General features: G+C 43.6%; 1 protein-coding gene across 2 annotated transcripts in view; it reads right to left on the reverse strand.

The window, feature by feature from the left end:
* The window catches only part of LOC140535387 (receptor tyrosine-protein kinase erbB-4-like), a 149,535-nt gene that overhangs the window by 34,659 nt on the left and 88,757 nt on the right, over window positions 1-26,119 (reverse strand). For both annotated transcript variants that reach the window (XM_072656715.1, XM_072656714.1), the window contains exons 3-15: window positions 24,554-24,740; window positions 17,475-17,609; window positions 14,437-14,502; window positions 13,331-13,449; window positions 12,452-12,593; window positions 11,672-11,785; window positions 10,247-10,373; window positions 9,542-9,615; window positions 7,080-7,170; window positions 4,751-4,950; window positions 4,268-4,400; window positions 3,701-3,794; window positions 1,577-1,731 (exon numbers count right to left, since the gene is read on the reverse strand). In XM_072656715.1, coding sequence (XP_072512816.1) covers window positions 1,577-1,731; window positions 3,701-3,794; window positions 4,268-4,400; window positions 4,751-4,950; window positions 7,080-7,170; window positions 9,542-9,615; window positions 10,247-10,373; window positions 11,672-11,785; window positions 12,452-12,593; window positions 13,331-13,449; window positions 14,437-14,502; window positions 17,475-17,609; window positions 24,554-24,740 — 1,637 coding nt within the window. The remainder of the gene's footprint in view (window positions 1-1,576; window positions 1,732-3,700; window positions 3,795-4,267; window positions 4,401-4,750; window positions 4,951-7,079; window positions 7,171-9,541; window positions 9,616-10,246; window positions 10,374-11,671; window positions 11,786-12,451; window positions 12,594-13,330; window positions 13,450-14,436; window positions 14,503-17,474; window positions 17,610-24,553; window positions 24,741-26,119) is intronic.

Genomic DNA, 26,119 nt, shown 5'->3' on the forward strand with positions numbered 1-26,119 from the left:
ATATTTAAGCACCTGTCTTTAAGCACCGCTCTCTGTGCGTCGTGACTAAAGGGAAACATTTTTTATTTACTTTTGTACAGCATTTAGAATCAGACAGATCTCACTTTTTATTACAAATTTTATTAAAATATAAAATAAATAAAAATAAAGATATTTACTTCAGTTCCAACTGAATTCCAGGCTGAAGTCGATTTAAATATCATATGAAAATAATGTAAAAGATATTACTGCTGTTAATCAAACCTCGGGATACCCATACTAGCCTCATATTAATTTTCTTCTCAGGGACGGCCCAAGCCTTTATGGGGCCCTAAGCAGATTTTCATTTGGGGTCACCTCATACCACCACCTCTACACTGTATACAATGTGTGTGTGTGTGTGTAACGTACCCACTGTCATTATTTTTAATTAGCTTATTATCATACCGGCATCATTCTGGCTATTGTTTTTAGTAACTTGAGCAGACAGGACGCTGCATTTACAGTTTTATATCTGTAGTTTTTCAGTTTTAAAAAGTGTGAGGACGGCACCTATTATCGCCAGGTCCCCCAACTCCGACCACCTCTGCTTAAGGCACAATTCCCGTTCTCCCTGGGACAGAAAAAAAGAAAGGGAAAGGCCTGAGGTGGAAATTTGATGTGGGCCTTTATCCACTACTGAAGCGACGTATATCTGCATTTACTCGACAGCAGAAACTGATTAACTTAGTATCGGTGAGCCAACTATGAATCATCACTATCATTTCCTTTATTATTCAATGTTATTTTTTAAAAATATACATTTTTCTCATGATAACTTGGTGCTCCTGGAGGCCCCCTGGTGGCGTTGGGGTCTTAAGCGGCTGCGTAATTCAAGTATGCCCTGGGCCGGCCTTGTTTCTTCTCATATGGAAGAGCTGCTGGGGCAGTGAGGTAGTCATCCCCCCCTCGCTCTCTGCTGTCCTCCATTACAGACCTCCAACCAAAAGCCAGAATGTGGCTTTTAAAAAAGCCAACCGGGATTTGTTTTTAAACTCTGGAATTCAGATATTCAGTAAACAATCATCAATAATCTGTAGGTTTTGGATCTTCTGGGACTGAAACAGTGTCGGGCCATGTTTGCTTGCCTGCATGTATGCCCGTCTGTGTGTGTGTGAGAGAGCCCCCGCTAGCCCCTCCACCCCTGACAGGTAGAGGGCAGCGTGCTGGTTAGGTCAGGGTAAGTCCTGCTGTTTGCTAAGATGTGTGTACGTGTCTGCAGGTCACTCAGTTTACTCTGATCCATGAAGCCTAGAATACCTGCAGTGAATGGATCGGTCCTGTGGATCAGCCTAATTATCAGAAACCCAGTCCAGCACCCAGCTTTTTTATTTATTTATTATTTACAACTATTATTTATTTTTACTACTGATATCTGATCCTAGTATCGGATCGGTGTATCCCTAGTATATATAATAAATATCACATATGTATTAGATTTACATCTATAAAAATAGATATTAATATCTATAATACTGACCCTAGACTCAACCTCATTAACTACAAATAGATGAACGCAACCTCCCTCTCACACACACACACACACTCTCTCTCTTACCCCTGAGTGCAGTTGGGGTGACAGGGATGGCACTCGTTGTTGGTTTCGGCGTATTTGAAGATGAAGCTGTTGGCTCCCTGCAGCCCATCAGGACATTTCTCCACACAGTTTGGACCGTCCTTCAGATGAAGACACTTTGAACACTGATCTGGACCCTGGACCCCACAGAGAGAGAGAGATGGGGGCCGCGAAAAAAAAAAAAAAGACAAAATTCATCTTTAAAACATGAAACATTTTCAAAATCAGAAACATGAATATTTATCATCTGAATAGAACAGGGGTTTCTACGCTGACAAAGCTCTAATAAATTACATCTCTGACCTTATCTCATATCTTTTACTCACTGACCCCTGAAATACACTAAACCTTTATTTTTATTATATATTAAATGTTATTAACACTAATAAAACACTAATTGTCACTCATTTATTCCCCAGCTCTGAGACATCACTGAAAATCCCACTATCGCCAGTACGTTCACGCCCATGCTGAGTCAGGGATGTTCAGACCTGCATTAAAATCCAGACCATATACCATCAAATCTGCAACATCCGGACTAACGATACTGTCCACGCTGTCCACAAACACACGTACGGGACGTTTTTTTGTTGTTTTTTTTGGACAGAAGCAAATATTTGTCTCTCCTGTGCAGGTTGTCACATGGATGGTCAACTCCTTACAGTGCCGGACACGCTTCAGGATGTTAATTATTCACGGCTGAGAAGTAGATGGACAGGCTTTCACCTGGAAGGCAGAGAGAGGTTGACGGTTGTTGTACACACCGGCCGACACCGCGTTGGACAAACAGCTCTCAGCCGGAGTCATTATTTATAATGCTGTCTGTATCGCTGTGGATCAAGCCTGAAGAACGAGGGAGCAACGGCTCCAGTGTTGCAGGGTAAAGATTACTCACTCGGGCGCCGGAAAGAGATTTTGCCTCAAATTCTTCGTGCTGGTTGCGTTATTAACTGTTATTAACACTGATTATCTGCTTATAACGGCACCCGTCAAGCCTTAGAACCTGAGACACTCAGGCCAGAGCCAAACTGAGATGTTCTAGATGACGACTGGGTCAGGCAGGTCTTGTGGGGTGTTAGGGGATGCAGTGCTCAGTACCTACCAAAAGACGTCCAAGCAGCGGCAAGGCTCATTAAATCAATCCATGGAGGTCCCAGGACTGCTCCAGGATCTGCTGCTGACATTAGTCTTGGAGCCAGACACCACAGGATACCTTCAGAGGTCTTGTGGAGTTCCATGTCTCAAGCTTGAGGAACTAGGGGGTGGGGAGTAGGTAGTGGCTTGGATTAAGGCTAAAATGGAACTTCATTGGCCTCATTTGGCTAATACTAAACTGTCAGACGCAGTGTCGCACGTCAGGTGACCACCTTTCCTAAATGGATCACTTCATATCTCAAGCCATATATTTCTTTGGTAAGCTGGACGTATGCTGTGCTGAGAACGGTCCACCACCCCACATAATATCTGGCCGCCAGGGGCCCTGTGGTCGCAGCAAACTGACCAATGATGAAGGCTGAGGCTGAAGCAGAGAACATAGAACATTCTATGTTCTATGCGATAAGTCAGAGCAGTCATGTGACAACAATGAACCAATCCTGGGGGCCCATAGCATTCTCAAGCACAGCAGAATGCAATAGAGTCCTCTTGAAGTGAACTGCGGAACCCATTTCCATTGGTTCTCCAATTTCAATGGTTTCCAACAGCTTTTCACACTAGGCCAAACCTAGCAAACGTAGCGAGCAAGCGCTCCTGGATCCAGAAAAATACTGTTCTACTGTGAAAATCGCCGTGAGAGAAATACGGCTTTAATTACGCAGCTGAGATTCAGAGAATGACGTGATTGACAGCAAACTCACTGTAATCTGTATGATGTGGTTATTAATAATAAACTCAGATGTATGTATTTGCTTGGATTAGGAGCTACTGTTACTGCAGGCTGACTCATCGTCCGTTTAACACTCGACAGTTGGCCACTGATGCTCCTTCTGGCGTTCCTATGAAGCAGGCATCATGAAGTCCAACCAAAGCTACAGTAAACAACTTCTGCTACAGAGGCCAAAAGGCATCAGCTGGCCTTTTCCAAAAGGCACTCCGGTTGTTGCCTACCGGGCCGTGGCAGGTCAGGGTCCTATCTCCAGTTTTCTCACACTGCCTGTCGCACTCCACACAAACTGAACCGTTGGCAAACTCCCGAACATCTCTGAAACACACAAACACACACACACACACACACACACACTTATATAACAAAGATATGTAAACATGAACAGAATAAAAACTGTGGTCTGAAGGGTCGCAAATGCGAATCCCGAGCCATGCTGCTTTGCCATCAGCGGCCGGAGTCTGAGAGAGCACAGTTGGCAGTTGGCCGTGCTCCCTCTCCGGGTGGGTAGATGGCGCTCTATACCCTGATGGTTTTTAAGCGATGTCAGCAGACACAGGCGTCCGTTAGCTGGTGTGGTGGAGCTGAGGACCACAAAGGACGCCATTAATCAGCTCTGGATCTTAAAGGAGCCACGATACATTTTCCATCCTTTTGGAAACGATGGCTAGATTTCCAGTCCACGGCCCAGCACCATCCCGCCTTCTCAATATATACATAATCACTTGCGGTAGTTTAGCTCGAATGAGTCCAGGATAAAGGTGTAATCTGATGCTTGCTCATGCACTCACCCACTGTAGAGGTTACAGGACTTCACACAGGTTCTGCCCCGGCCGTAGAACCGGCAGGACAGACACTGATCCGGACCGGGCCCCCAGCATCCAGCTTCCGAGCACAGCTCATCACACACCCACCGCTCTTCAGCTGTCAGACACACGACAGACAGTTTACAGTGTACACACACAAGAACCACATGGTAAGTGTTTCTAATAAAGTGGCCAGTGAGTGGAAGTAAAAGGGACGTTTTTCTAAACTGACCACTGACGGAGTGCAGGAGAACGAGCTATGCTAACGCTAACAAAAAAAAAGTTAATAAAAATACCAATAATCTTTCACGCTTGTGCACTTAAACTTTCTTACAGACAGGGCTGAGCTGGTCCCAAATAGGTCCTTTATCCCCACAAAGACATATCCATATACTGAAGTGCAAGAAGTCCAGGCTGTGCTCCTATTTAGCGAACCTAGCGGCAATTCTGGGGACCAAGCACACTCACTGCATTGTCGTGGGTCCTTGTTGCTCTTGATGAGGGCTCTCTGGCCGCGAGTTCGGAACAGACCGGTCCAGTTGACGGTGTTGTAGTAGCACAGCTGGCTGTTGTTGGTGATGTAGACGTTGCCTGCGCTGATCTCCTGCAGGGACTGGAACTGGAGGGAGGTGATCCAGCGCTGCTTCAGGATCAGCAGGGAGATCCCACTGATCCCACAACAAAAGAGGAATAAGAAGTCTCAGTCTTACAGTCAATTTAACCCTTTAATCAATCCAGCAAATCTTATTTATGCAGCACTTTTCAAACTAATCTGATTCAAAACAACTTTAAATAGGATTAAAAAACAATATTTCTGCTGTTTTCCTTGCACTTTTTTTTCATGAATATTGTCTGTGTGAGATGTTTTATACAATTTATTTATTGTATTTGTATTGTATTATTTTAATAGTATTTTAGTATTTATTAGTATTTTAGGAACAGTACAGATGAAAAAAAATGTTAATAAGCAATGTCCCAGTTAAATAAATTAATACATGAAATTAAAAACTTAAATAAATAAAAATTCCTTTTTAAAAATCAACTTAAAATGACAGGAAATAAAATTCAAAATATAATTAAAGTATTCTGCAAAGTAAAACCTAGTAGTTTACTAAAATTAAAATGGAATGAAAACTAAACCTGATCAGTAATACATTTTAGAAATTAATACAGAATGAAAATAAATAGTATTGGTAAATACAAACAGCTGAACATTGAAACAATAAATGTTTGTAAAAGCCAAAATTAAACAAATAGCTTAATTAAGGTATTAAGGTATTTAGTTTCTCCTTAAACCTTGTGGCCACATAAGTACATTCTCCTAACTACAGAGCTTTACATAGTAGCTACCAAATTAAATATCATAGTATTTTAATAATTACTGAATACTAAAGGTCATTATACAAAATGCAACATTAATAAAAAATAAAATGTTTAGCATTTTCGTGTAGTTTAGTGAGGTCACAATTAGTGTAATGAACTATATATATATATATATATATATATAACTATAATAATAATAATATCAATAATAACAATAAAGACATTTCATACATATAGCAGCTCAAAGTGCTCCACACACAAAAAAAGGCAATTCACTTCTATGTCACAGTCGACTAGAAACACCCACTCAACCAACCACACGGGGTACCACAGCGACCATTTGGCAGGCCCTGAGCAACCATGTGAGGCACCTGCCTAGCTAACCACCTAGCAACCACTAAGCAGCCAATTAGAAACCCCATATCAACCACCTAGGATACAACCACATTGTCCTGTTGGAACACCCAGTTCACCCAGTTTCAACCACCTAGCAACCACCTGATTTACCATAGAAACCACCTTAGTGAACACCTAGCATGCGTCTTTCTGTACTTTTCTGAGAACAGTGGCTCCAAATCGGAAATGTGCTCAAAGAAAACACGTTTTTTTTTCCATTGCGGCTCAAAGATGCTCTCGTAATGACGCATGGAAATGTATACTGGCAAAAATAAATATCAAATAAAGTATTTAAAAAAGTGAGGCTCTTTGATCTGACGGGATCTGGGAGTGTAAACCAGCGATAAAAACAGCATATTAATCAAAGAAGCCCTTTGAGTGCATCAAAGCGGCCGTTTGAAGGGAGGGGGGGTGAGTCAGGAGGGGGAGTCAGGAGGAGGCCTGAACAGGACAAACTGCTTCATTAGTATGATCGGCGGAGGGATCTCTGCTTTCCAAGCTGCTCTGGAGAAAAGCCAGGACGCCTCTGGATGAGGCGAAGCAGGAGCCTGAATTCAGGAGCTCCATGAACTGCAGATTTGCACTGAATGAACCAAAGATGTGGAGAAGTGAGCGAATCTGCCTGGTGCAGGATGTCCTCGCTCACTAGGACTACTCTGAGGGAGTCAAGAGCTTCAGCAGCTGAGATGGGAGAGACTCTGCATCTCAGCTGCACTCTGTGTTGCCCGGGTTCTACGGCAAAGAGACTTAGACCTCCACTACAGACTCCAGGCTCAACTGGACGAAGGTTCTTTGGTCTGATGAGACCCAAATGAAGCTTTCTGGCCTTTAGACTAGATGACTTGTTTGGTGGACACTGCCAAACTGCACATCACCGCAGAAGCCACCATATTCACCGTGAAACATGGCGGTGGCAGCGGCAGGTTAACTCTTTCAGGGTAGTCCTAGGTGTCTTGTTGGGCTTCCCTCACCTACCTCCTTCCTGCACCGTCACCAAGTTTGTGAGGATGGCCTGATCTAGGAAGATGTGTCTACGGTACAGATGTGTCTACGGTAGAGGTGAATGTAGAGGTTCTACCTATACAGAGATCTCCCACCAATGGTAGCGAGGTTGGAAAAGACCCCGAAGTTCGTCATGTTCTCCGGCCACGACTGGATGTTCAAAAAGCCTAAAAGGAAAGAGAGAGAAAATCTTTAACAGAAACTTGTTCAGAATTTGGTTATTATACAATTATTATATAATAATTATACAAGCAGCACAGACACATTTGGTAGTCGTCAACACGCTTCTGGCACAATTCTAGTCTAGAAATCTAGAACCAAAATCTAGAATCTAGAAGTCTAGAAATTTGACCGTTCTTCTTGGCAGGATTGTTAGAGTTGTAAGGTTGAGGACAGGAGGACAAGTTGAGGAAAGGCCTTTTCCAAAAGCTTAATGTTAGCCTCCTTTATCTATTCCACGCCCACTTCTGGTGTGTGTTTGGGGTCATTGTCCAAGTTTCAACCGTCTAGCTGATGGTTTGAGGTTCTACTGGAGAATTCCGATAGTCCTCCTTCTTCATTATCTCATCCACGTACAGTGTACAAAGAGCACAGCCCCAGAGCATGATGCTCCCACCACCATGTTTAACAGCTGCTACAGTGTTCTTTGGGGTTAAATGCCTCAGCTTTACTCCTCCAAACATACCGTACCTTTGGTCTTAAGCTCATCTGACCATAAAACTGTCCTTGAGAAGACTTCTTTAGGCAAATTAGGAAGGTGCAGGGGCTTCTTTCTTGGACAGCTGCCTCTCAGTCCGACTGTACACGGCGACACCGGTGTTCCAGCAGCTTCCAGTTCATGGCAGGCCTCCACTTTTGAGGTTCTTCCAGCTGTAGTCAGTCAGGGTCGCCAACAAGAAGCTAAGAGGTCCTCGTCTTCTGAGGTACTTGGATCATTTCAGAACTAGTGAACTAATGATCTAAGTGGTGTATGCTACTATTCTCAAAGTGTGAGCCCTGAGACTGTCTGAGAACAACACAAGCATCCATCCAGGGCGCACTGATGTGGTTGGTTCCCTTTTCTTTTCTTGTAAACTGGAAAAATAAATCTGGAAGTCCATTATTTCTGAAAAAGCATGATCGAGAAGGAAAAAAAACTTCGGCAATATCACGCTAGTTAAAAAGACGACTTTAAATATCATCAGCTATAATTTTGCGGGCCGCACTCCTGGGAATGATCGACAGTGTGGCCTAAATGCGAAGGAGCGATGTCATTGCTCTTTCCTGCTGCCAGCGTTCTCATAATGAAGGGACTGTTTCACTTCATTAGCTATTTGGCACAGCCGGCAGTGCAGGTTCACAGTGACAAAGAGCTTTAATATGAGAAACAGTTCATCGTTGTGCTGTATTTGCCGCTGCATTTCGTCACACAAATGAATATTCTCCTTCACCAAAAGCGCAAATACACAATGACCAATGCTCAATGACTAAAGAGCCGCAAAACTAATAAACGAAGAGGTGATGGATCACACAGGCGAAGCAGCGAGGAACCCTGGTGCATGCGTGAAGGATGGCTTCCACATTTAAAACACAAAGGAATATTCCTGTTTTTTTTCTCCTATACACAGCCACCAGTCGAGGTGCCTCTAGTGATGTTTAGGACCCAGCGCTTCACAGATGTGATTAATTGGATCATTAGTGCAGATATAAGAGGGAGAGCTTTCAGCAACAATCGGACAGTCTGGAGTCTAGACCATTGGTCATTTTTGGATTTGGATTTAGCTGTTCGTCAACGTAAGGGCCAGACTTGTGCCAGAACTTATGGGGTGTTCCTGGCATGCAGTGGTCAGCCAAGGAAGGCCAGCAGTGAACTGGTCGGTGACAGGGTTATGAGTGCCCAAGGCTCACCGGAGATATCGGACACACTTCAGCTGTTATTGATCATTATTAAGAAGAAAGGAAGAGCCGATGAGCTTCGTAAACGTTAAGTGGCTGACCGGCCTCCTCCACTGATAACAGAAGAATTCTCACTAACCTGAGGACCAAATAGCAACACACCTGTCAGACAGATCAGACTGCTATCCACAGGAAATCTCATGAACAGAAATATAGCAAATCAGCCAGAACATTAAAAGCACATGCTTAATATTGCACCCAACACAGCTCTGACCCATCAAGGCTTGGGATGTGTCCCAATTTGGGGACTGCATCCAATCAGTCAAAACATTAAAACCACCTGCCTTACATTGTGCAGGTCCCCCTAGGGGCACCCAGCACAGCTCTGATCCATCAAGGCTTGGGCTGTGCCCCAATTCAGGGGCTGCTTCCTTTGGAGGCTGCCCCTGAATACAGATATGCAGGCATCCTTTTCCATGGCAATAAAGGATTCAATGGGTAGGTGTTCTTCATTTCACTTTGTGGCAGTGGTTTTAATCTTATGGCATTAAAACAGAGGACCTTCCACTAAGATTGAAGTCACGGGTCTGGATAAAACTCATATGAGAGCATATAGCAGATCCATGGCCGCGGAGTGACGCATGGCTGATGACTGTAGCTCACCTGTGATCTCTTTGACAGTCCGGAAGACGTTCAGGCGCTCCGGGTCCAAAGCTGCGATTCCGTGGTACATGTCTCTGCCGTAAGAGAGAAGATAAAAGCTAAAGGAAGCTATACATGTGTTTTTTCTTCTTCTTCTTTGAGGGAACCATACGTCCCCAAGATGATGGAAACCTGTGACGCTTCAATCGGCAGCATCAATCAATCAATCATCAATGGTCCACTGTTGGGCCCTTAGTGCGCTACAGCGATGGCAGCCCACTGCTCCTGGCATGTGTGCTTCATGGTCACTGTGTGTGTGTGTGTGTTTGATTACTAGTGTAGGTGGTTAAATTCCATCAGTGTCCAGCACTAATGGTCAGTATGGGTGGGTGTCTTGTCTGGGATTGCATGGCCTGGTTAGCACTCAGGTCTAGATTGGTGCATCCTTACTTTAGGTTCCCAGCAAACTAATGGAGAAAGCTGGTGGAATACACTTGTCCAGGAAGCATGTGAAAAGTGTTACGTGGCTTTGAACATTGCTGCCCACAATGCTGGGGAAAACTTCAGACTCCTTTTTGACTCCTAGAGTCGGGAGCGTTGCTAGTGCTAAAGGGAGCTAGGAACGGGTGGGCATGCATCCACCGTGATTGACGGTGTACTGAAACGGCAATGGCGGTGAACTCACGGGAAAGCTCTGGAGAAGAGATTAAACAAAAACATCCTCACCCTTTGATCCCAGTTATGAGAAAGATCAGGTTGCCATTGATCTTGGTGCAGTTGACAAACTTGTGGATGTTGCTGGCGTCCACAGTCTGGGCCATCTGCAAAGCGCCGGTGCCTATGCCATCGCACACTGAAACCCAGACACAACCCAGACAAAACAGCAGCAGAAATGGCTGAGGCTCAGAGGCACAACTTCAGATTAGCGGCTATCTTAAGCCAACAAAACAAAAACAGCAGAACTTCAGACGGCTTCAGAAGTTCAGGGCTTAGCTCCCTGCTGACGACCTTATAGTGATTGGATCGCTCGGAGCTGCGTTTACGTTCAGCCAGCGGCAAGCTGTGACTTCGGTATGGTCAAAAAAGCTGGCCGTTGCAGACATTCGGTATGCGAGTCGTCCTCGTGGGACCCCATTATTATCTCTCACATATACCATATGAATTCCATTAGCTTCATTCTCTCCGTATAGTATATCCAGACTAACATACTAATAGACTTAGGCACTTAATCATAATTTTCGGGTGGACTTTTACTGCTCTGTGGGACCACAAATCAGTGGTCAAACTAGCTACTCCTCCGGTCCTGAGTGTAGGCCTTATCTGTTTGCCCTATGCTGGCCACAGTGAGTTATTGTCCAAGTGACCTCAAAGTTACAGACCAACTCGTTTGGGGATCTCCAGGTGTGAGGGGCTTTGTGGTTGGTGTGGCGCAACAGATAATACCACTAGTTGCCAGTGATCTATCACACCACATGTGTGTTTGAGCATATGGAGGTGAGCAAAAAGCCGTGAAAGTGAGGCACAGCTGGTGAAGTGTCCAGCACTCTCCACCCACAACCAACTATAGGGAGGGAGGTGGTCAGGTCACGCAGATGACCACAATATTCTTGTAGTGTGAACGTCCAAAGCAGCTCTAAGCGTCTAGGCGTGTCTAGGATAACGGTTATACTTGTGACTGGTGTGTACGTGAAACTAGTTGCCTCCATCAAATCATTCATTATTTATGAGCACCATGTCCCTCCTCCAGTCAGGAATCAGAAGTGTGGTCACCGGAGGGGAATTGGTCTCAAATGCCAGGTGTGAACGGCTCTGAGTTCTGGAAAGAACTTGTGATTGGATCATTATCAGACTTCCTGTAGTGCCAAGGTCTTCAAGACCAAAGAGCTGGTCTTTGTAAGCCGTGTAGGTGTGTAGGCATTACGTGGTCAATCAACTGCAATTACATCTTTCCTTAACCCTGGAACCCTGAGTCAAGGTCCAGATGTGAAGATCTGGGCTGTATAGTGTTGAAATTAACCCGAGCCAGCAATTTGTTCAGGAGGGTTTCTGAGAGTTGGTGACTATGAAAGGTGGATCTTCACCTTTTGAGCAGATATTCTCTACCTAGAGGAACATGGCAAGAGTAGGTGACCATGAATGGTGGATCTTCACCTTTTGGGCAGATATCAGTGCATGGGATGCACATTTTGATGTGGTTCTCCTCCACCTCCATCTTGTTGCTCGGGCAGGCTCTCACACAAGAGCTGTGGTCCACCACAAAGTTATCTGTGAGGAAAAAAAGGTCAGATTGTCACTTCAGGCTGCTATTGTTACTGGCCATCAAATGACATATGCAGGTACAGGATCAGCACAGATCTGGCTGCCATGTTTCGTAGCTCGGTCAGGAAGTTAAAGGAACGTCGTGGACGTTTCTGAACGCAACTTCAACAGTGCAACTCCAACTGCAACAACAACAAATGAATCTGGAGAGGGTTCCCTCTTTGCTGTCCTCTCACAAGCATTTAACTTTCAGTCTCTTTCTGATGGTAGGTGATGTACTTTGACTACTTGACTGCCACTTGATCTGTGGTGAGAGCTTCCTGTAGGTCCAGTGATGAGATTGTAGGGCTGTTGGAGGTTTCTTTACTCATCTGGTGATTCTGCTGTTGGGTTGAACTTGCTAGGATGGCCTGATCTGATTCCTAACAGTTCTGAAATCTTTTTAACCCCCTTCCATCTCCACCTTTCTTTCTGAAGGCCTCAGAGAGCTCTCTGGATCTGGCCATGATGGTAATCTTATTCACCCCTCACCTCAACCATCAATCAAGAGCAGACCAGACTAAAAGTCTGAGGTTTAAGTAAGACTAAGGATTTTTTTATGAATTATGAATTTTTTTGGGTGTAGGGGCTTGAAATCCTGGTTGATTCTTATGTGTTTGTGCTCTTACTCACGTGGGCACTTCTTGACGCAGAACGCTCCATATGTGTATTTGGCTTTGGGATTGTGCTCCAGCTGGAAGGTTGTTGGGTTGTAGACGAAAGGTTGAGGACACTGCGTCACACAAGCCCCGCTGTCGTTGAAGTTGGCGCAAGCCTAAGAAAAAAATAAATAATAATAAAGCAAAGTGAGACGAAGCCTCAGTTTCCTCTGGCCCGAATTCTGCAGTTCGTCAAAGGCGGACGCCAAGTCATTAGTCACATTTGTGAGTTATAATTAAAACTTTCTGTTGGAACGGCTGCAAACATAAGGTTGAGTTCAACGCTGTTCCCGGCAGTATCAACACAATTGCAGCCATTGATCCAAGTCATCATGCCAAGGGGCGAAATGTTACTCTAATTAGAAACTCTTGGCAGATGCTGCACATTGTCAGCCGTCGAAAGCAGTAATAACTGAAGATATTGGAAGTTCAAGCGCTGAAATTAACAAACAGATACACTCTGTAAATGTGGTCAATAACAACGGAGGGATAGTAATGGAACAGGGGCCGTGTGGGACCGGGCTCATTATCCGAATCCATAAAAAATTAAAACGTACATCTGCAGGAGCTGCCGCCCGTGTGCCGAGCGGCACTGGAGTTGCCGAGAAGCTCCTATACGGCCCTTTTTGAATGAGAATGACTCATTACTTTTGCATTATTCGTATGAACTGAGATATTGAGCACTTCTGGAATTCTTAGGGGAAATAACGGCACTGGTTAAAGCGACAGGGACAAACCTGAAGCTACAGTATGGCGGTTCACCCTTCAAAAATATATATATTTTAAAAAAATAAATAAACAAATAATCGCAGCTGCAATAGGGAGTAAGTTGGAGGGACAAATGTTGACCTACAAAGCAGTCGGTGTCTTTGGGCCCGGAGCAGCCTGCAGCACATTCGCGGTGGCAGCAGTTGGTGAAGAAGGGGCCGAAGCAGCGGCCATCGCACTGCTCAGCACACACCGTCTTCGTTACTGCAACGGACACACAAGCTTGCATTTACAACGATTTGCACCATGCAGATCACTTCATCTTCCTTAGTGAGATAAAAACGTCTCAGTAATGATCAGGAAATATCTTTCCATAAGTTCCATAAAAAATTAATTGCCGCATGAAGATCAAGGCAATTAATCATGTGCGCAATTTTAACCAATGGTTTGGGGGTGGTAGGATGTGTCCAGGGAGATAGGATGCGTCACGACACACGACACGACACTGGTGGCAAAGCAGCCGGTGGGACCCTGGGACCCTTTATCTGTACCAGCTGCTAAAACACCTGGCAAATCGATGCAAAACTCAATAAAAGTTCGATTCACTTCTATCTTAAATGAGTAAATTCTAAATATAACCTCAGATAAAACATGGACAGCATGTTTTTAGGGATCTGCACCCAAGAAAACCCCAAATGAACTGTTTGGGCCTCAGTTGGCCTCGTATATGTCGGCACTGATGCCTGAGAGCATCCGTATCTTCTGTGGATTATGACAAAGTTGGAGTATGTAGATTCAACACCTACATACTCCAACATGAAGAAACAACAAGACAAGCTGAATGCCCCGCCCATTTCTCCACCCCCTGTCAGCAAACTGCTGTACCCTGCAATTACTGTAACTGTTTAAGTGCGGGGTGTCAACAGCACGGGCCCACAGCCCTCCACTGTCCTCTCCAAGTCCCTCTGTAATTATCGCCGCTGCCCAGAAGGGGCTTCGGTTCCCCACCCGCTGTCTCGGTCTCTGTTCTAAAGGGTCCACAGAAAGTTTCAGGCCATAAGAGGAAACACAGGACCAGTGGGGTTCACACGGACGATCACACTGAGTAGGCAGGGTGGAACAGTTTTACAGCTCTGGGAAGTGGAACACGTTCCCTCGTTAATTCGGAGACGCCGTCTAGCTTTACCACTGACGTAGTCCAATCACATCCGCTGGATTTATACTGGGGATGATGCGGGTTAAGGAACTCACGGCTTTGGCACTGATCCTCCTGGTGACCCCAACAACGTCCGTAACAGAACCTGTGGCATCGTCGACCTGTGGAATGGATCCAACATTCATATCATAACAGTGTCAACATTTATATTTCACAACTCACTCTGAACATGAGCACTTAAACAGAAAGACAGCTAGACAGACAGACAGACAGACAGACAGAGACACAGACACATAGATAGATAGACAGACAGAGAGACAGACAGATATATAGACAGACTGTCTATAAATGGATAGGCAAAAGGAAAGACAGACAGATAGATCAATAGACAGACAAACAGACACAGATCAATAGATAGACAGACAGACAGACAGACAGATATACAGAGAGACAGATATAGATAGATAGATATATAGACAGACAGACAGATAGACAGACAGACAGGCAGACAGACAGACTGACAGATAGATAGACAGATATATAGACAGACAGACAGATAGACAGACTGACAGATAAATAAATAGGCAGAAGGAAAGACAGACAGACAGATAGATCAATAAACAGACAAACAGACAGATCAATAGATAGACAGACAGACAGATATACAGACAGACAGATATAGATAGACAGATATATAAACAGACAGACAGATAGACAGGCAGACAGACAGACTGATAGACAGATATATAGACAGACAGACAGACTGACAAACAGATAAATGAATAGGCAGAAGGAAAGACAGACAGACAGATAGATCAATAGACAGACAAACAGACACAGACAGATCAATAGATAGACAGACAGACAGACAGATATACAGACAGACAGATATAGATAGATATATAGACAGACAGACAGATAGACAGGCAGACAGACAGATAGACAGACAGACTGATAGATAGACAGATATATAGACAGACAGACAGACAAATAGACAGACAAACAGACAGACAGATCAATAGATAGATAGACATATATAGACAGACAGACAGATAGACAGACAGACAGACAGACAGACAATGAGCTCAGTGACTCTTTAAAAGCTGCACTGTCATTGATAGCCTCGCCCTGCTAGAGCTGCCCCAGTCAACTGTAAGTACTATTATTGTGAAATGTACATTTCTAGAAGCAACAACAGCTTAGCCAGCGGTGGTGGTAAACCATCCAAATAGATTACCCTGCTAACCAAGCTAACGCCAACTCATGCTAACTCAGCTTCTCTCTCCTGATTCAGAGCAGTTTAACTGCTGTAACGGTCAGATCAGTTTATCACCCTGCGTCACAACTGGACGCTGCATTTGGTCACTGGTAATACTGTATACCGTGGTGGTATTATTTCAGACCCCCCCCCAACATGTCGAAGCAGAGTTTTTTTATATAATCACTGATGACTAAAATGATTGTTTACTCTGGGAGACTCTGATGAACTGTAAGTGTATTTCTACGTTAAATGATTTTGCTGTAATTACATTTACGTAAGGAACATTTACACGTTTTTACTTTTTTCTTTCTTCTCTTTAGTAAACATCAAGAGACCTCGATGAGACTGTGGCTTTAAAGTAGGACCTGACACCATCTTCACACCGAATTCATTCCCAGCTCTTTCCCCCCCTTCATCTTGCTGCCATTTGTGTCTAATTGAGTGTCTAGTAATTATGGAGCGCTTGTGCCTCTACGATTGAGAGCAACCCCTCAGCACTTAAACCTCTTTAATGAGGAGTAATTATTTTTTGACAGACTCTGTTTTTGTCAGGGACACTTCTCTTCCCCCACACACTCCTCTTTCTCCTCCTCCACATCTCCACACACTCCAGGCTGAACCTCCAGAGCTTTGGAGGTGATCGGCAACTAGCGGCGTCAGCTCTGCAGCTCCGGCTGAAAGCTTCAATATTAACGTTCTTAAGTAACAACAGAGAGAAAACCGTTGAAACCATGCTAAGAGACTCTGTGCCCCTAGAAGTGTCAGGGCTCCCCCCTCTTAACACTTCCGCTGTATGATTTAATGCCGACTCGTGTCGGGCACGCCTGCCAGTGCATGTTGGTTTCTTTATTTTGAAGAGTTTGGAAGGTTCTGACCGAGCCAGGTGGACTATACAGGTGAGGTAGGCTGTGTAAATGTATGAGTGCAGCAGTGTGGAGCCTCCAGGGCCTTCAGGGCCTTCAGAGAAGGTCTAACGGTTTCTGGAAGAAGGGTCTTTTTCAGGAGGACTGGGACTTGCGCATCAGATCTAACCACCGGCGTATTTAAGAAACTACAGTGGAATCAACCAATCCATCTTCTTGTTTCCAAAGGCTGGAACCAGTTTGGTGTGAAAACCTGTCACCCTACATCTTCTGGAAGTCCTACGTCTTCTGGAAGTCCTACGTCTTCTGGAAGTCCTACACTGTCAAGAAGAGGAGTGCTCTGCAGGTACCTTCTGGTTTACCAAGGTACAATCTCTGGAAATGTACCATCATGTACCTTAAAACTAAAAGAAACGGTACTAAAAACATACCCCTGAGGTTACTACCCCAGTCAAAAGTGGGGTACCACCCTATTGGCAGTGTGCAGAGTCTATTTCTATATGGACAAAAGTATTGGGACACCTGTTTATTCATTGTTTCTACTAAAAGCAAGTGTATTAAAGCTGCTCTGCTGTCCATGGAAGAAGGCTTTCTACTAGCTGGTTGGAGGGGCACTACTATAAGGATTCGATTGCATTCAGTGACAAGAGTGTGGTCAGTGAGGTCAGGATGTCGGATGATTGATTGATTGATTGATCACCACCCCACCTCATCCCAAATGCACTGGATGGAGCATCACCATCATTCCAGAGAACACAGATCTACCACATGCAACTTCAAGTAGCTGAACGCATTCACTAAAAGGGGTGTCCACAAACATTTGGAGATGTACAAGCCTCAAACCAAACATCTGGAACATATTTCATTGGTTTTGAATTGGTTTGCGTTTAATCCAGGACAGGCAGCGATGTTCTGTCATTAGGTCATTTTTTAAAGGTTTGTCCAATCAGATTTGCTACCCAGCACTGAGCAGACGTTTCTAGGCATGACAGCTTGGCAAGATACTCACACAAATTTCCACTGTTGTTGGATGGGACCACCAGAAGTTCAGCTCCAGGGCTATACACGATGTCCTGCCAGTGGATGGTATCAGCGTGGCACAGGAATTTGTTCTGATCTACGTACACCCCGCCATTCAGGATTTCTGACGGAGCAAGATAGGAAAATATATACCGAGAATTTTAACCTTGTAGTTGTAGTAGTAAAAAAAAAAAAAAACTGATGGATATTTATTACGACACCGTGCATTCCTTGTTCCTGATGTTGTTCTTGTTCCTAGTGAAAAAGCAAATGGAAAAACGTGAACGGGTCCATACGTACCTTAGTAGCCATTAGTGGCCCTGCAGTGGAAAATAGGCCCATAATCCTGCCACCTGTTGCTCAACTGACCAAACACACCCTGAACCCAAACACCATGGATACATGTAGCTACGCTCTTATCCAGAGCAACTTACAAAAATGCTTCGTTATTTACTAACCAGCTAGTTTAAATTGGCTAAAATTCAAAGATCCTCCAATCTTAGACTTTACTGAACACAAGTCAATATGGAGACCATAATACTCTTCTTTTAGCCTGAGTACTTCAGACTGAGGGACTTCAGTCTGGGTTTGAGGACAGCGAGCGTTGGACTCTGCTGTTCGGACACCCAGGGGAAGTTCGTTCCACCACTTCGGTGCAGGACAGAAAAAAGCCTGGATGCTCGTCTTCTGTGGATCTTAAAGGACGGCGGGTCGAGATGAGCCGTACTTGAAGCTGGAAGGGCTCTTGGTGCAGATCGGCTTTTGACCATTGCACTAGACGCCTCGCCCTACACCTAGGAGATGTAGATTTGCGCCACCAAGATATGTGCTGACCCAAAACGAAAGACGGTCGTGGGTGGTAAGGCCACAGTCAGCAGGGTCAGTACAGACTGTAGAGGGAGCTGAGGTGCGCAGCACATTTTGGAGGCTAGCTATCTCCTATGTACGAGGCAGAGGTCGGCTTCGTCTACGAATTTCCGCTCCACCTTAAATGGTGCTGCAGTATCAGACACGTACTAACGCCAGAATGTAGCTGCTGCCTCATTTAAGGTGGAACGGAAACAGTTCAATAAGAAGCTTGCTGATAACTGCCTGAATATGGCACTTTCCATGCTCAGTTTTCATTGGCTGTTGACGGGACCCGTTCCGATGCCCATAGCTTTTGCTCCGACTGGCCAAATATCAGAGTCTGCACCCCTCACGAACTACTGGACTTTCTCCAATGGTCAACACCGACTGACGGAAAATCTGCAGACTACAGACAACCAGCTTAGACTCGGCAAGAGTGGGCATTAGGGCTAAAATCAGGGCTATGTAGTGTAACCCTGGCTTAGCATGAAGCATTAAGATTTGCGTAACTTAAAGAAAATAAGCAAAAATGAACCAAAGATCTTCAGGGTCTCTTTAGATATCTTACCTACAGACCAGCGTTCTAAAAGCTGAGTGCCTCTTTGCCTCATTTACTCAAAGAATCTGAGGGTGTGATGAGCTTTGATAAGAGGCCCAGACAGGTCAATTTGTCCTCCTCAGTGTGTATGTGTGTGTAGGTGTGTGTGTGTAGGTGGGGGGGGGGGTGTAATTCTCTTGATTAAGAAGACTAATGAGCGGGGCGTCCTGGACTGTCCCAGTTCTCTGGAGGTGCAATCCAAGGTGTCAGTGACTTATTGTTTTACCTGGGAAACTGACCTTGATAAGGGTCATCCTGCACAGACATGCTAAATAAGATGGACTTCAAGGGGTTTGAGTGGCTCAGCAGTCTAATGTGCTACCACTATAGCCAGGGGGCGCAAGCTCGAATCCAGAGTCATGCCGTCTTGCCATCTAAAGGGGAGAGCACCATTGGCCACACTTTTTCTAGGTGGGTAGATGGCGCTCTCTCTCCCCTCATCAGTCTTAATGAGTCGGCGTCTGTTAGCTGGTGTGGTGAAGCATTTATTTATTGTAGTCGTCCCAAAAGGTGTTGGTTGCTATTGAATCCCAGGTGGTCGCTATGGTGTTGCTTAGGGTTGCTGAACAAGGGGCATAGCTGACCAGATGCATATTCTTAGTTGGGTTCATCTATTCAGACTTACTGAAATAAAGAGTAGTGGTCCCAAAAGGTGTTTTCTATTGGATAGGGTGGTTGCTATTGAATTTATTAATTTTACAAAAAACATGTCCCTGTTTACACAGATATATTTATTTAAAAAAAACAAAAAAATTATATATATATATATATATATATATATATATATATATATATAATTTGTGATTTACCACCCTGTCAACAACAACAAAAAAGTCTTTTCTACTGTTTATTTGCTGCATTTTCATGTTAACCACCCCATCACACCAATAGACAGGTAAACCGTTAAGCATTTCACTCCGTTAATGCATTGAAAATTTTATTATCAATCGAATGACCTGTTTGATCACATGAAGAACTGTGTCTAGAATGAAATTTACCACCCCGTCACAGGTGTTCAAATGTTTTTTTAAAACATGAAAATGTGTCTTTCATTCTTTTCATTTTTTCTTTTCTGTATTCTTAATGAAAACTCTGGAAATTACAATATGAAAAAGGCAGCAGTGTTGTAGTGACTCACTACACTATAAGCTGGACCTGTGACGTAGGTGGAGCTCATAAGGTGGCCCGAGAGTTTTATGAAGTCTTTTGCATTAAAATATCTTTGACCAATTTTCATCACAAAGTCAATAAAAGTGCCTCAAAAAAGTGATTTGTGAACCATTAGACACACTGGATGAAAAACGGACTGTGTTCAAAGAAGCAGAGGATCAAAGCAACTAAAGCAAACTGCAGTAAGAAGTCATCCGAAGAGCACGAGCTCCTTATTTCGCTCATCATTCGAAACTCGAGAGTTTAAAAAAAAAAAAAAAGGGAAACGGACATTATTTTAGACCACTTTTATAATAGACTTTTATAATAGACACTCTCTCCGAAACGAACGCTGTCTGATCTCCTACTGTAAAAGTTTAATTACATCATGAAAGTGAGGTCAGCAAAACAGGCCTCGAGGAACTGTAGGAAAATGCTGGCATTCTCAAATGAGGTCAGGGATGTAGAGTAAAAGCAGAAGTGTGCACCCTAAATTCCACAGCCATCAGTCACTTACGAACCATACTTGTCCAGTTCTGGCACCAAATCATTCGTTTCTGGCTATAAAATAGTTGCTTCAGGCTTTGAATGATTCATTTCTGGATTTAAATGGTTCGTCTTTCTATAAATTATTCATGTTTGGATCCAAATCCAATGTTTCTGGTTAAAAACGATTAATTTCCAGGTTTAAATATTTCTCTATTCACACGATTCATTACTAGCTGCATTGATTTATTGTTCAGATCAAGTGAATCAGTTTTGGTTTCGAACGATTCATTTCTGACTAACAGGATTCGAATCCATCATCAGATTATTTAGAGGTGGTCTCTATGGTGTTGCTTAGGGTTGCTGAACAAGGGGGCATAGCTGACCAGATGCACATGCTTAGGTGGGATTAGGTGGGTTCATTTCCTACTGAAATAAAGAGTAGTGGTCCCAAAAGGTGTTAGGTGGTTGCTATTGAATCCCAGGTGGTCGCTATGGTGTTGTATAGGGTTGCTGAACAAGGGGCATAGCTGACCAGTTGCTGAGGTGGGTTCATCTATTCAGATTTACTGAAATAAAGAGTAGTGGTCCCAAAAGGTGTCTTCTATTGGATAGGGTGGTCGCTTTTGCATCCCAGGAGGTCGTTGCTGTGGTGTTGCTGGGTGTTTTTTTAGAAACCAATCATTTCTGTTCCTGTGCCCAAACTATTCAGCTTTGGATTCATCTGTCCAGAGCACGTTGTTCCAGACGTCCAGATCTTGGTCTAGGTGTTCTCTGGCCCTGATGTTTTTTCTTGACAGCAGGGGTTTCCTCCTTGCTCTCCTCCCATGAAGATCAAGCTTGTTTGGTCTCTTTCTGATGGTAGATGCTTTGACTTTAGCTGTGGTGAGATCTACACGCTACCATGATGAGATTTTAGGACTTTCAGAGGCTTCTTTACTCATCTTGTGGCCTTGGGCGAACTTGCTAGGACCTGGTCAATGAACCCCTTCCCAGCCACAACCTTCTTCCTGAAGGCCTCAGAGAGCTCTTTAGATCTGGCCATGATGGTGATCTTCACCACTCACTTGAACCATCAAGAGCAGATCAAGCTCATGCCTGAGCTTCATGTGTTGGTACCATTCCTTCTTCAGCCTGTGACATCCGAGTGCCTGGCGACACGTTTAGCTTTCTCTCCCTCACTTCCCTCATTGCACCATCATCGCCCGTGGGCTTTCCGCGGTCCACGAGTGGAGGGGACCACCGAATCAAACTGCCTGCGGCTTCGTTTGTCGCTGGCCACTTCAAATGTCCAGGACCCCAGGCATCAAAACTTGCACTGCCCCCCTTCGGAGAGTAGAGTAGAGTTTGAATATTAAACAACTACGTTTTGTGAGGAAAGGTGTGGAGGACCGAACCAGAAACATCCCAGTTCCCTGTTTCTCCGGATTCTCTGGGAATGAGGTGGAATGAGTGCTACTCAAAGCACAGGAGGAGCTTCTTGTGGTCCCACAAGAAGGTCTACTGAAAGTTTTCCAAGGACAAACTAAAAGACTGTCTAGGATTTGAAGGTGGTCGAGTGGTCAAGGGTTACCTGGAGAGCTTAGGCCCAACTGCATCCAACATGCAGACCCCCTACCCAACAACCAAACACCAATGCATCTGATCCAGCAACTCCAGCAAATCCCTACTGTTTAAACGCACTTTATTTATAAAATATATAAAAAAAACACAGATCAGGGGTTTATTAAGGGGGTCATTCACTTATTACTCTTTATTCCTTATGCAGCTGAGGATCATGTCTATTACCGGCACCTAGAGGAACCCAGACAGTGCTCTGCTACAGCAAACCTAAGGATTGGGAGTGGATCGGAACCTTAAAAGCTGATACCTGATCAATAAAAATAGCTTGAACTGTCCCTGATCCAAAATCAATCGATCAGATCGGGACATCCTTGCATGTAAATTTAGGTAAAATAACTTACTCAATCATTTGCATAAGGAGTTATGTGTTTATTGCGTATTGCTGATTGTGTTATTATATTAGTGATTTTGACAAACCACAGTGTTAATGTTATTGAGCAAGTATTTTTATATAATTTGATCCAATCCCAAGACTTGGGAGCAGATCAATGGATTTTTAACGGACCAGGTTTCGGCTTTTATTTGATCCACTTCCGATCCTTAGGTTTGCTGTAGCAGAGCGCCATCCATCAACCTCTAGGCGCCATTAACAGACATGATCCTTTGGAACGCTACTCTAGACTCTAGAGTTCATCGGTGCGATTAATTCAGTGAGGAAACCTAAAACCGAGCTTTATCTGAACTGATAAGAGTCACGACGTTACCAATTAGCAGCAAAAACAAAAGCTAAAGCTGGTTCTAATGCTAACTCTCCATTGTCTCCATTTGGGAAGATCTAACGTTCCTCCATCCCACCTTTCCTGGTTAGAACTAAAACTCTAATGTTCTACCAGCGAAAAAAAACAACGCTCCTTAGTCTGGTTCTAATCCAGCTCTGAGCGGCGCAGTCAGAACCGAGGAGGAGGCTAATGCTAATGCTAATGCTAATGCACAAATGCTAAGTGATCAGACTGCAGAGTTGCTGCTGAAGCGGCTGGGAGCTAAAAGGTCAGGTAGGTCAGCCAGACTGGACTGTAAGATATTAAACACTTTAAAGTTTCTCCAAACTAAGTAGATCGGACTAGAATTTGGTCTGATTACAGAAACTGGTCCTAAAATAGTGATTTTACTGCTGTTTACTAGCAAGGATTAGCACAGTTTACCTAAATTGTGGGTCTGGATTATTTATAGAAACACAATCTATAGAAAAGACTGTATTAGATCAGATTGGTATTGGACAGTCAGCATTAATACACCAGCAAGGTGGAGTGGTAGCATTTCGGTACAGGGGAATATAAAGCCCTTGCACTACACTTACACAGCCTTCAAGGCAGTAGTTGGTAAGTAACAGTCTACTTACGACCACATTATTAAGCAGTAAATGGGGTGAATAAGGCATTTCAGTTGTGTATTAGACATTTTTCACTAGACTATTTACGTCTGGTGTTGAGACCAGTCTTGAGTACTAAATAATACCTAATATTGGATGATTAATTATTTTGCTGTCAGCTTTGCTAAAGACATAATTATGGACACCTAACACGATTAAGACACAAATAAAAGTAGTTAGTGTATTATGAGGGTATTTAAAAAGTACCCATAAAACTAAGTGGAGCTTCTCAGTGGAGCTTTGTGGCTGGTAACTGTATACAGTCTATACCAGCATAGTTTAGAGGTGAATTCCCTCCTCTAAGGCCTCTAATTCAGCCGGTTGTAGGCCAGGTTTAGCAGGTGTGTTTAAGCAAGGGATCATAAAACTCTTCTGGACAGTAGCACTCCAGGACCAGAACTGACGAACCTTGGAATACGTACATTTTACACAGCAAGAAGACTGGCTGCTGAGGGTAAGGCATATGCAACTCCAATGCAGGCCAGTGTACAACCCATATGATGCACTACGCTACCTTTTTACCCCTTTATAGCCTTATAGCTGGTGCTTATGGATTTTCCCAGTATACTTTCCCTTTAGTTTGTATCTCACACCTACTTGGTTCATCTCTAGAACATAGGGGACAAAGTTACCAAAAACATTTGGACAAATACTGCATGGTAAATAGGTTCATTTCGGAATATTAGCAACAACTAACTTTTTGGCCTCTCTTCCTAAACAACCCAAACTTAGATTTAGAGAATTACGTATGAAAATCGGATGAAATACATAAATAATGGCCAAAATAGTGTTTGGTGGAGTGTAACACAACTCAGATGTAAGTAGCTCTGGATAAGAGTGTCAGGTAAAAGCTGGATTTTTAAAAACTTATATAGTTACAATAAGAATGAGATTGTGTTTAAGTTTCTTTATTAAGTCTTTATTTTTCTAACTGTGTTTAGATAAATAAAGATGAATTAAGATTAATCTGAGATCCAGAGGTAGAGGAACATACCAGTGAGGTTCTTGAGGCCCAGCTGCCGGAGACCGAAGTAGCCGTCCCGTCTGTAGTTAAGGAAGATGGCCAGAGCGTAGCGGTGTTCGTACAGTTTGGTGCCGCGGATGATGCGCAGGTTCTCCAGAGGCAGGTAGTCGAACTGGTTGAGAGCCACCAGGACGTAGCCCGTCACCTCCCGGATCGACTGCGGAAATAAACCACAAACAAGAAGAGTGTCAAGAAAAGTGATCAAGCAGCAGCACTCTTCTTCAGGTTTAGCACCTGCTCTTCATGAGAAGATTTAGGTAGAGGTGAAGAAGCCCATCACTGATGGTGATACAGTTCTCATTTGTTCTATTAGACAACACTACATCACACTTCCAATCACTGGGCACTTCTTAAAAAGCCCTTCCCTCTCCTTCCACTCAAGACCCTACCTTCTACTTAACTGACCATGTTTCATTAACTGACCATATTTTATAAGACCCTTACCTTCTACTTTCGTTAACTGACCATATTTTATAAGACCATTACCTTCTACTTTCGTTAACTGACCATATTTTAGAAGACCATTACCTTCTACTTTCACTAATTGACCACTTGCTAGAAGACCCTACCTTCTACTTTTACTAACTGACCACGTTTTAGAAGACCCTACCTTCTACTTTCACTAAATGACCACATTTTTTAGAAGACCCTACTTTCTACTTTCACTAACTGACCATATTTTAGAAGACCCTACCTTCTACTTTCACTAACTGACCACGTTTTAGAAGACCCTTACCTTCTACTGTCACTAACTGACCATATTTTAGAAGACCCTACCTTCTACTTTTGTTAAGTGATCACGTTTTAGAAGACCCTACCTTCTACTTTCACTAACAGACCATGTTTTTTAGAAGACCCTACCTTCTACTTTTGTTAACTGACCACATTTTTTAGAAGACCCTACCTTCTACTTTTGTTAACTGACCACATTTTTTAGAAGACCCTACCTTCTACTTTTACTAACTGACCACGTTTTAGAAGACCCTACCTTCTACTTTTGTTAACTGACCACTTGCTAGAAACCCCTACCTTCTACTTTCACTAACTGACCACGTTTTAGAAGACCCTACCTTCTACTTTCACTAACTGATTACGTTTTAGAAGACCCTACCTTCTAATTTCACTAACTGACCATATTTTAGAAGACCCTACCTTCTACTTTCACTAACTAATTACGTTTTAGAAGACCCTACCTTCTACTTTTGTTAACTGACCATGTTTTTTAGAAGACCCTACCTTCTACTTTTATTAACTGACCATGTTTTTTAGAAGACCCTACCTTCTACTTTTGTTAACTGACCATGTTTTTTAGAAGACCCTACTTTCTACTTTTGTTAACTGACCACGTTTTAGAAAACCCTACCTTCTACTTTTGTTAACTGACCACATTTTAAAAGATTCTACCTTCTACTTTCACTAACTGACCATGTTTTTTAGAAGATCCTACCTTCTACTTTCGTTAACTGACAATGTTTCATTAACTGACCATATTTTGGGAGACCCTACCTTCTACTTTCACTTACTGACCACGTTTTT

Source organism: Salminus brasiliensis, chromosome 15 (assembly GCF_030463535.1).
Source record: "Salminus brasiliensis chromosome 15, fSalBra1.hap2, whole genome shotgun sequence".
NCBI classification, from domain to species: domain Eukaryota; kingdom Metazoa; phylum Chordata; class Actinopteri; order Characiformes; family Bryconidae; genus Salminus; species Salminus brasiliensis.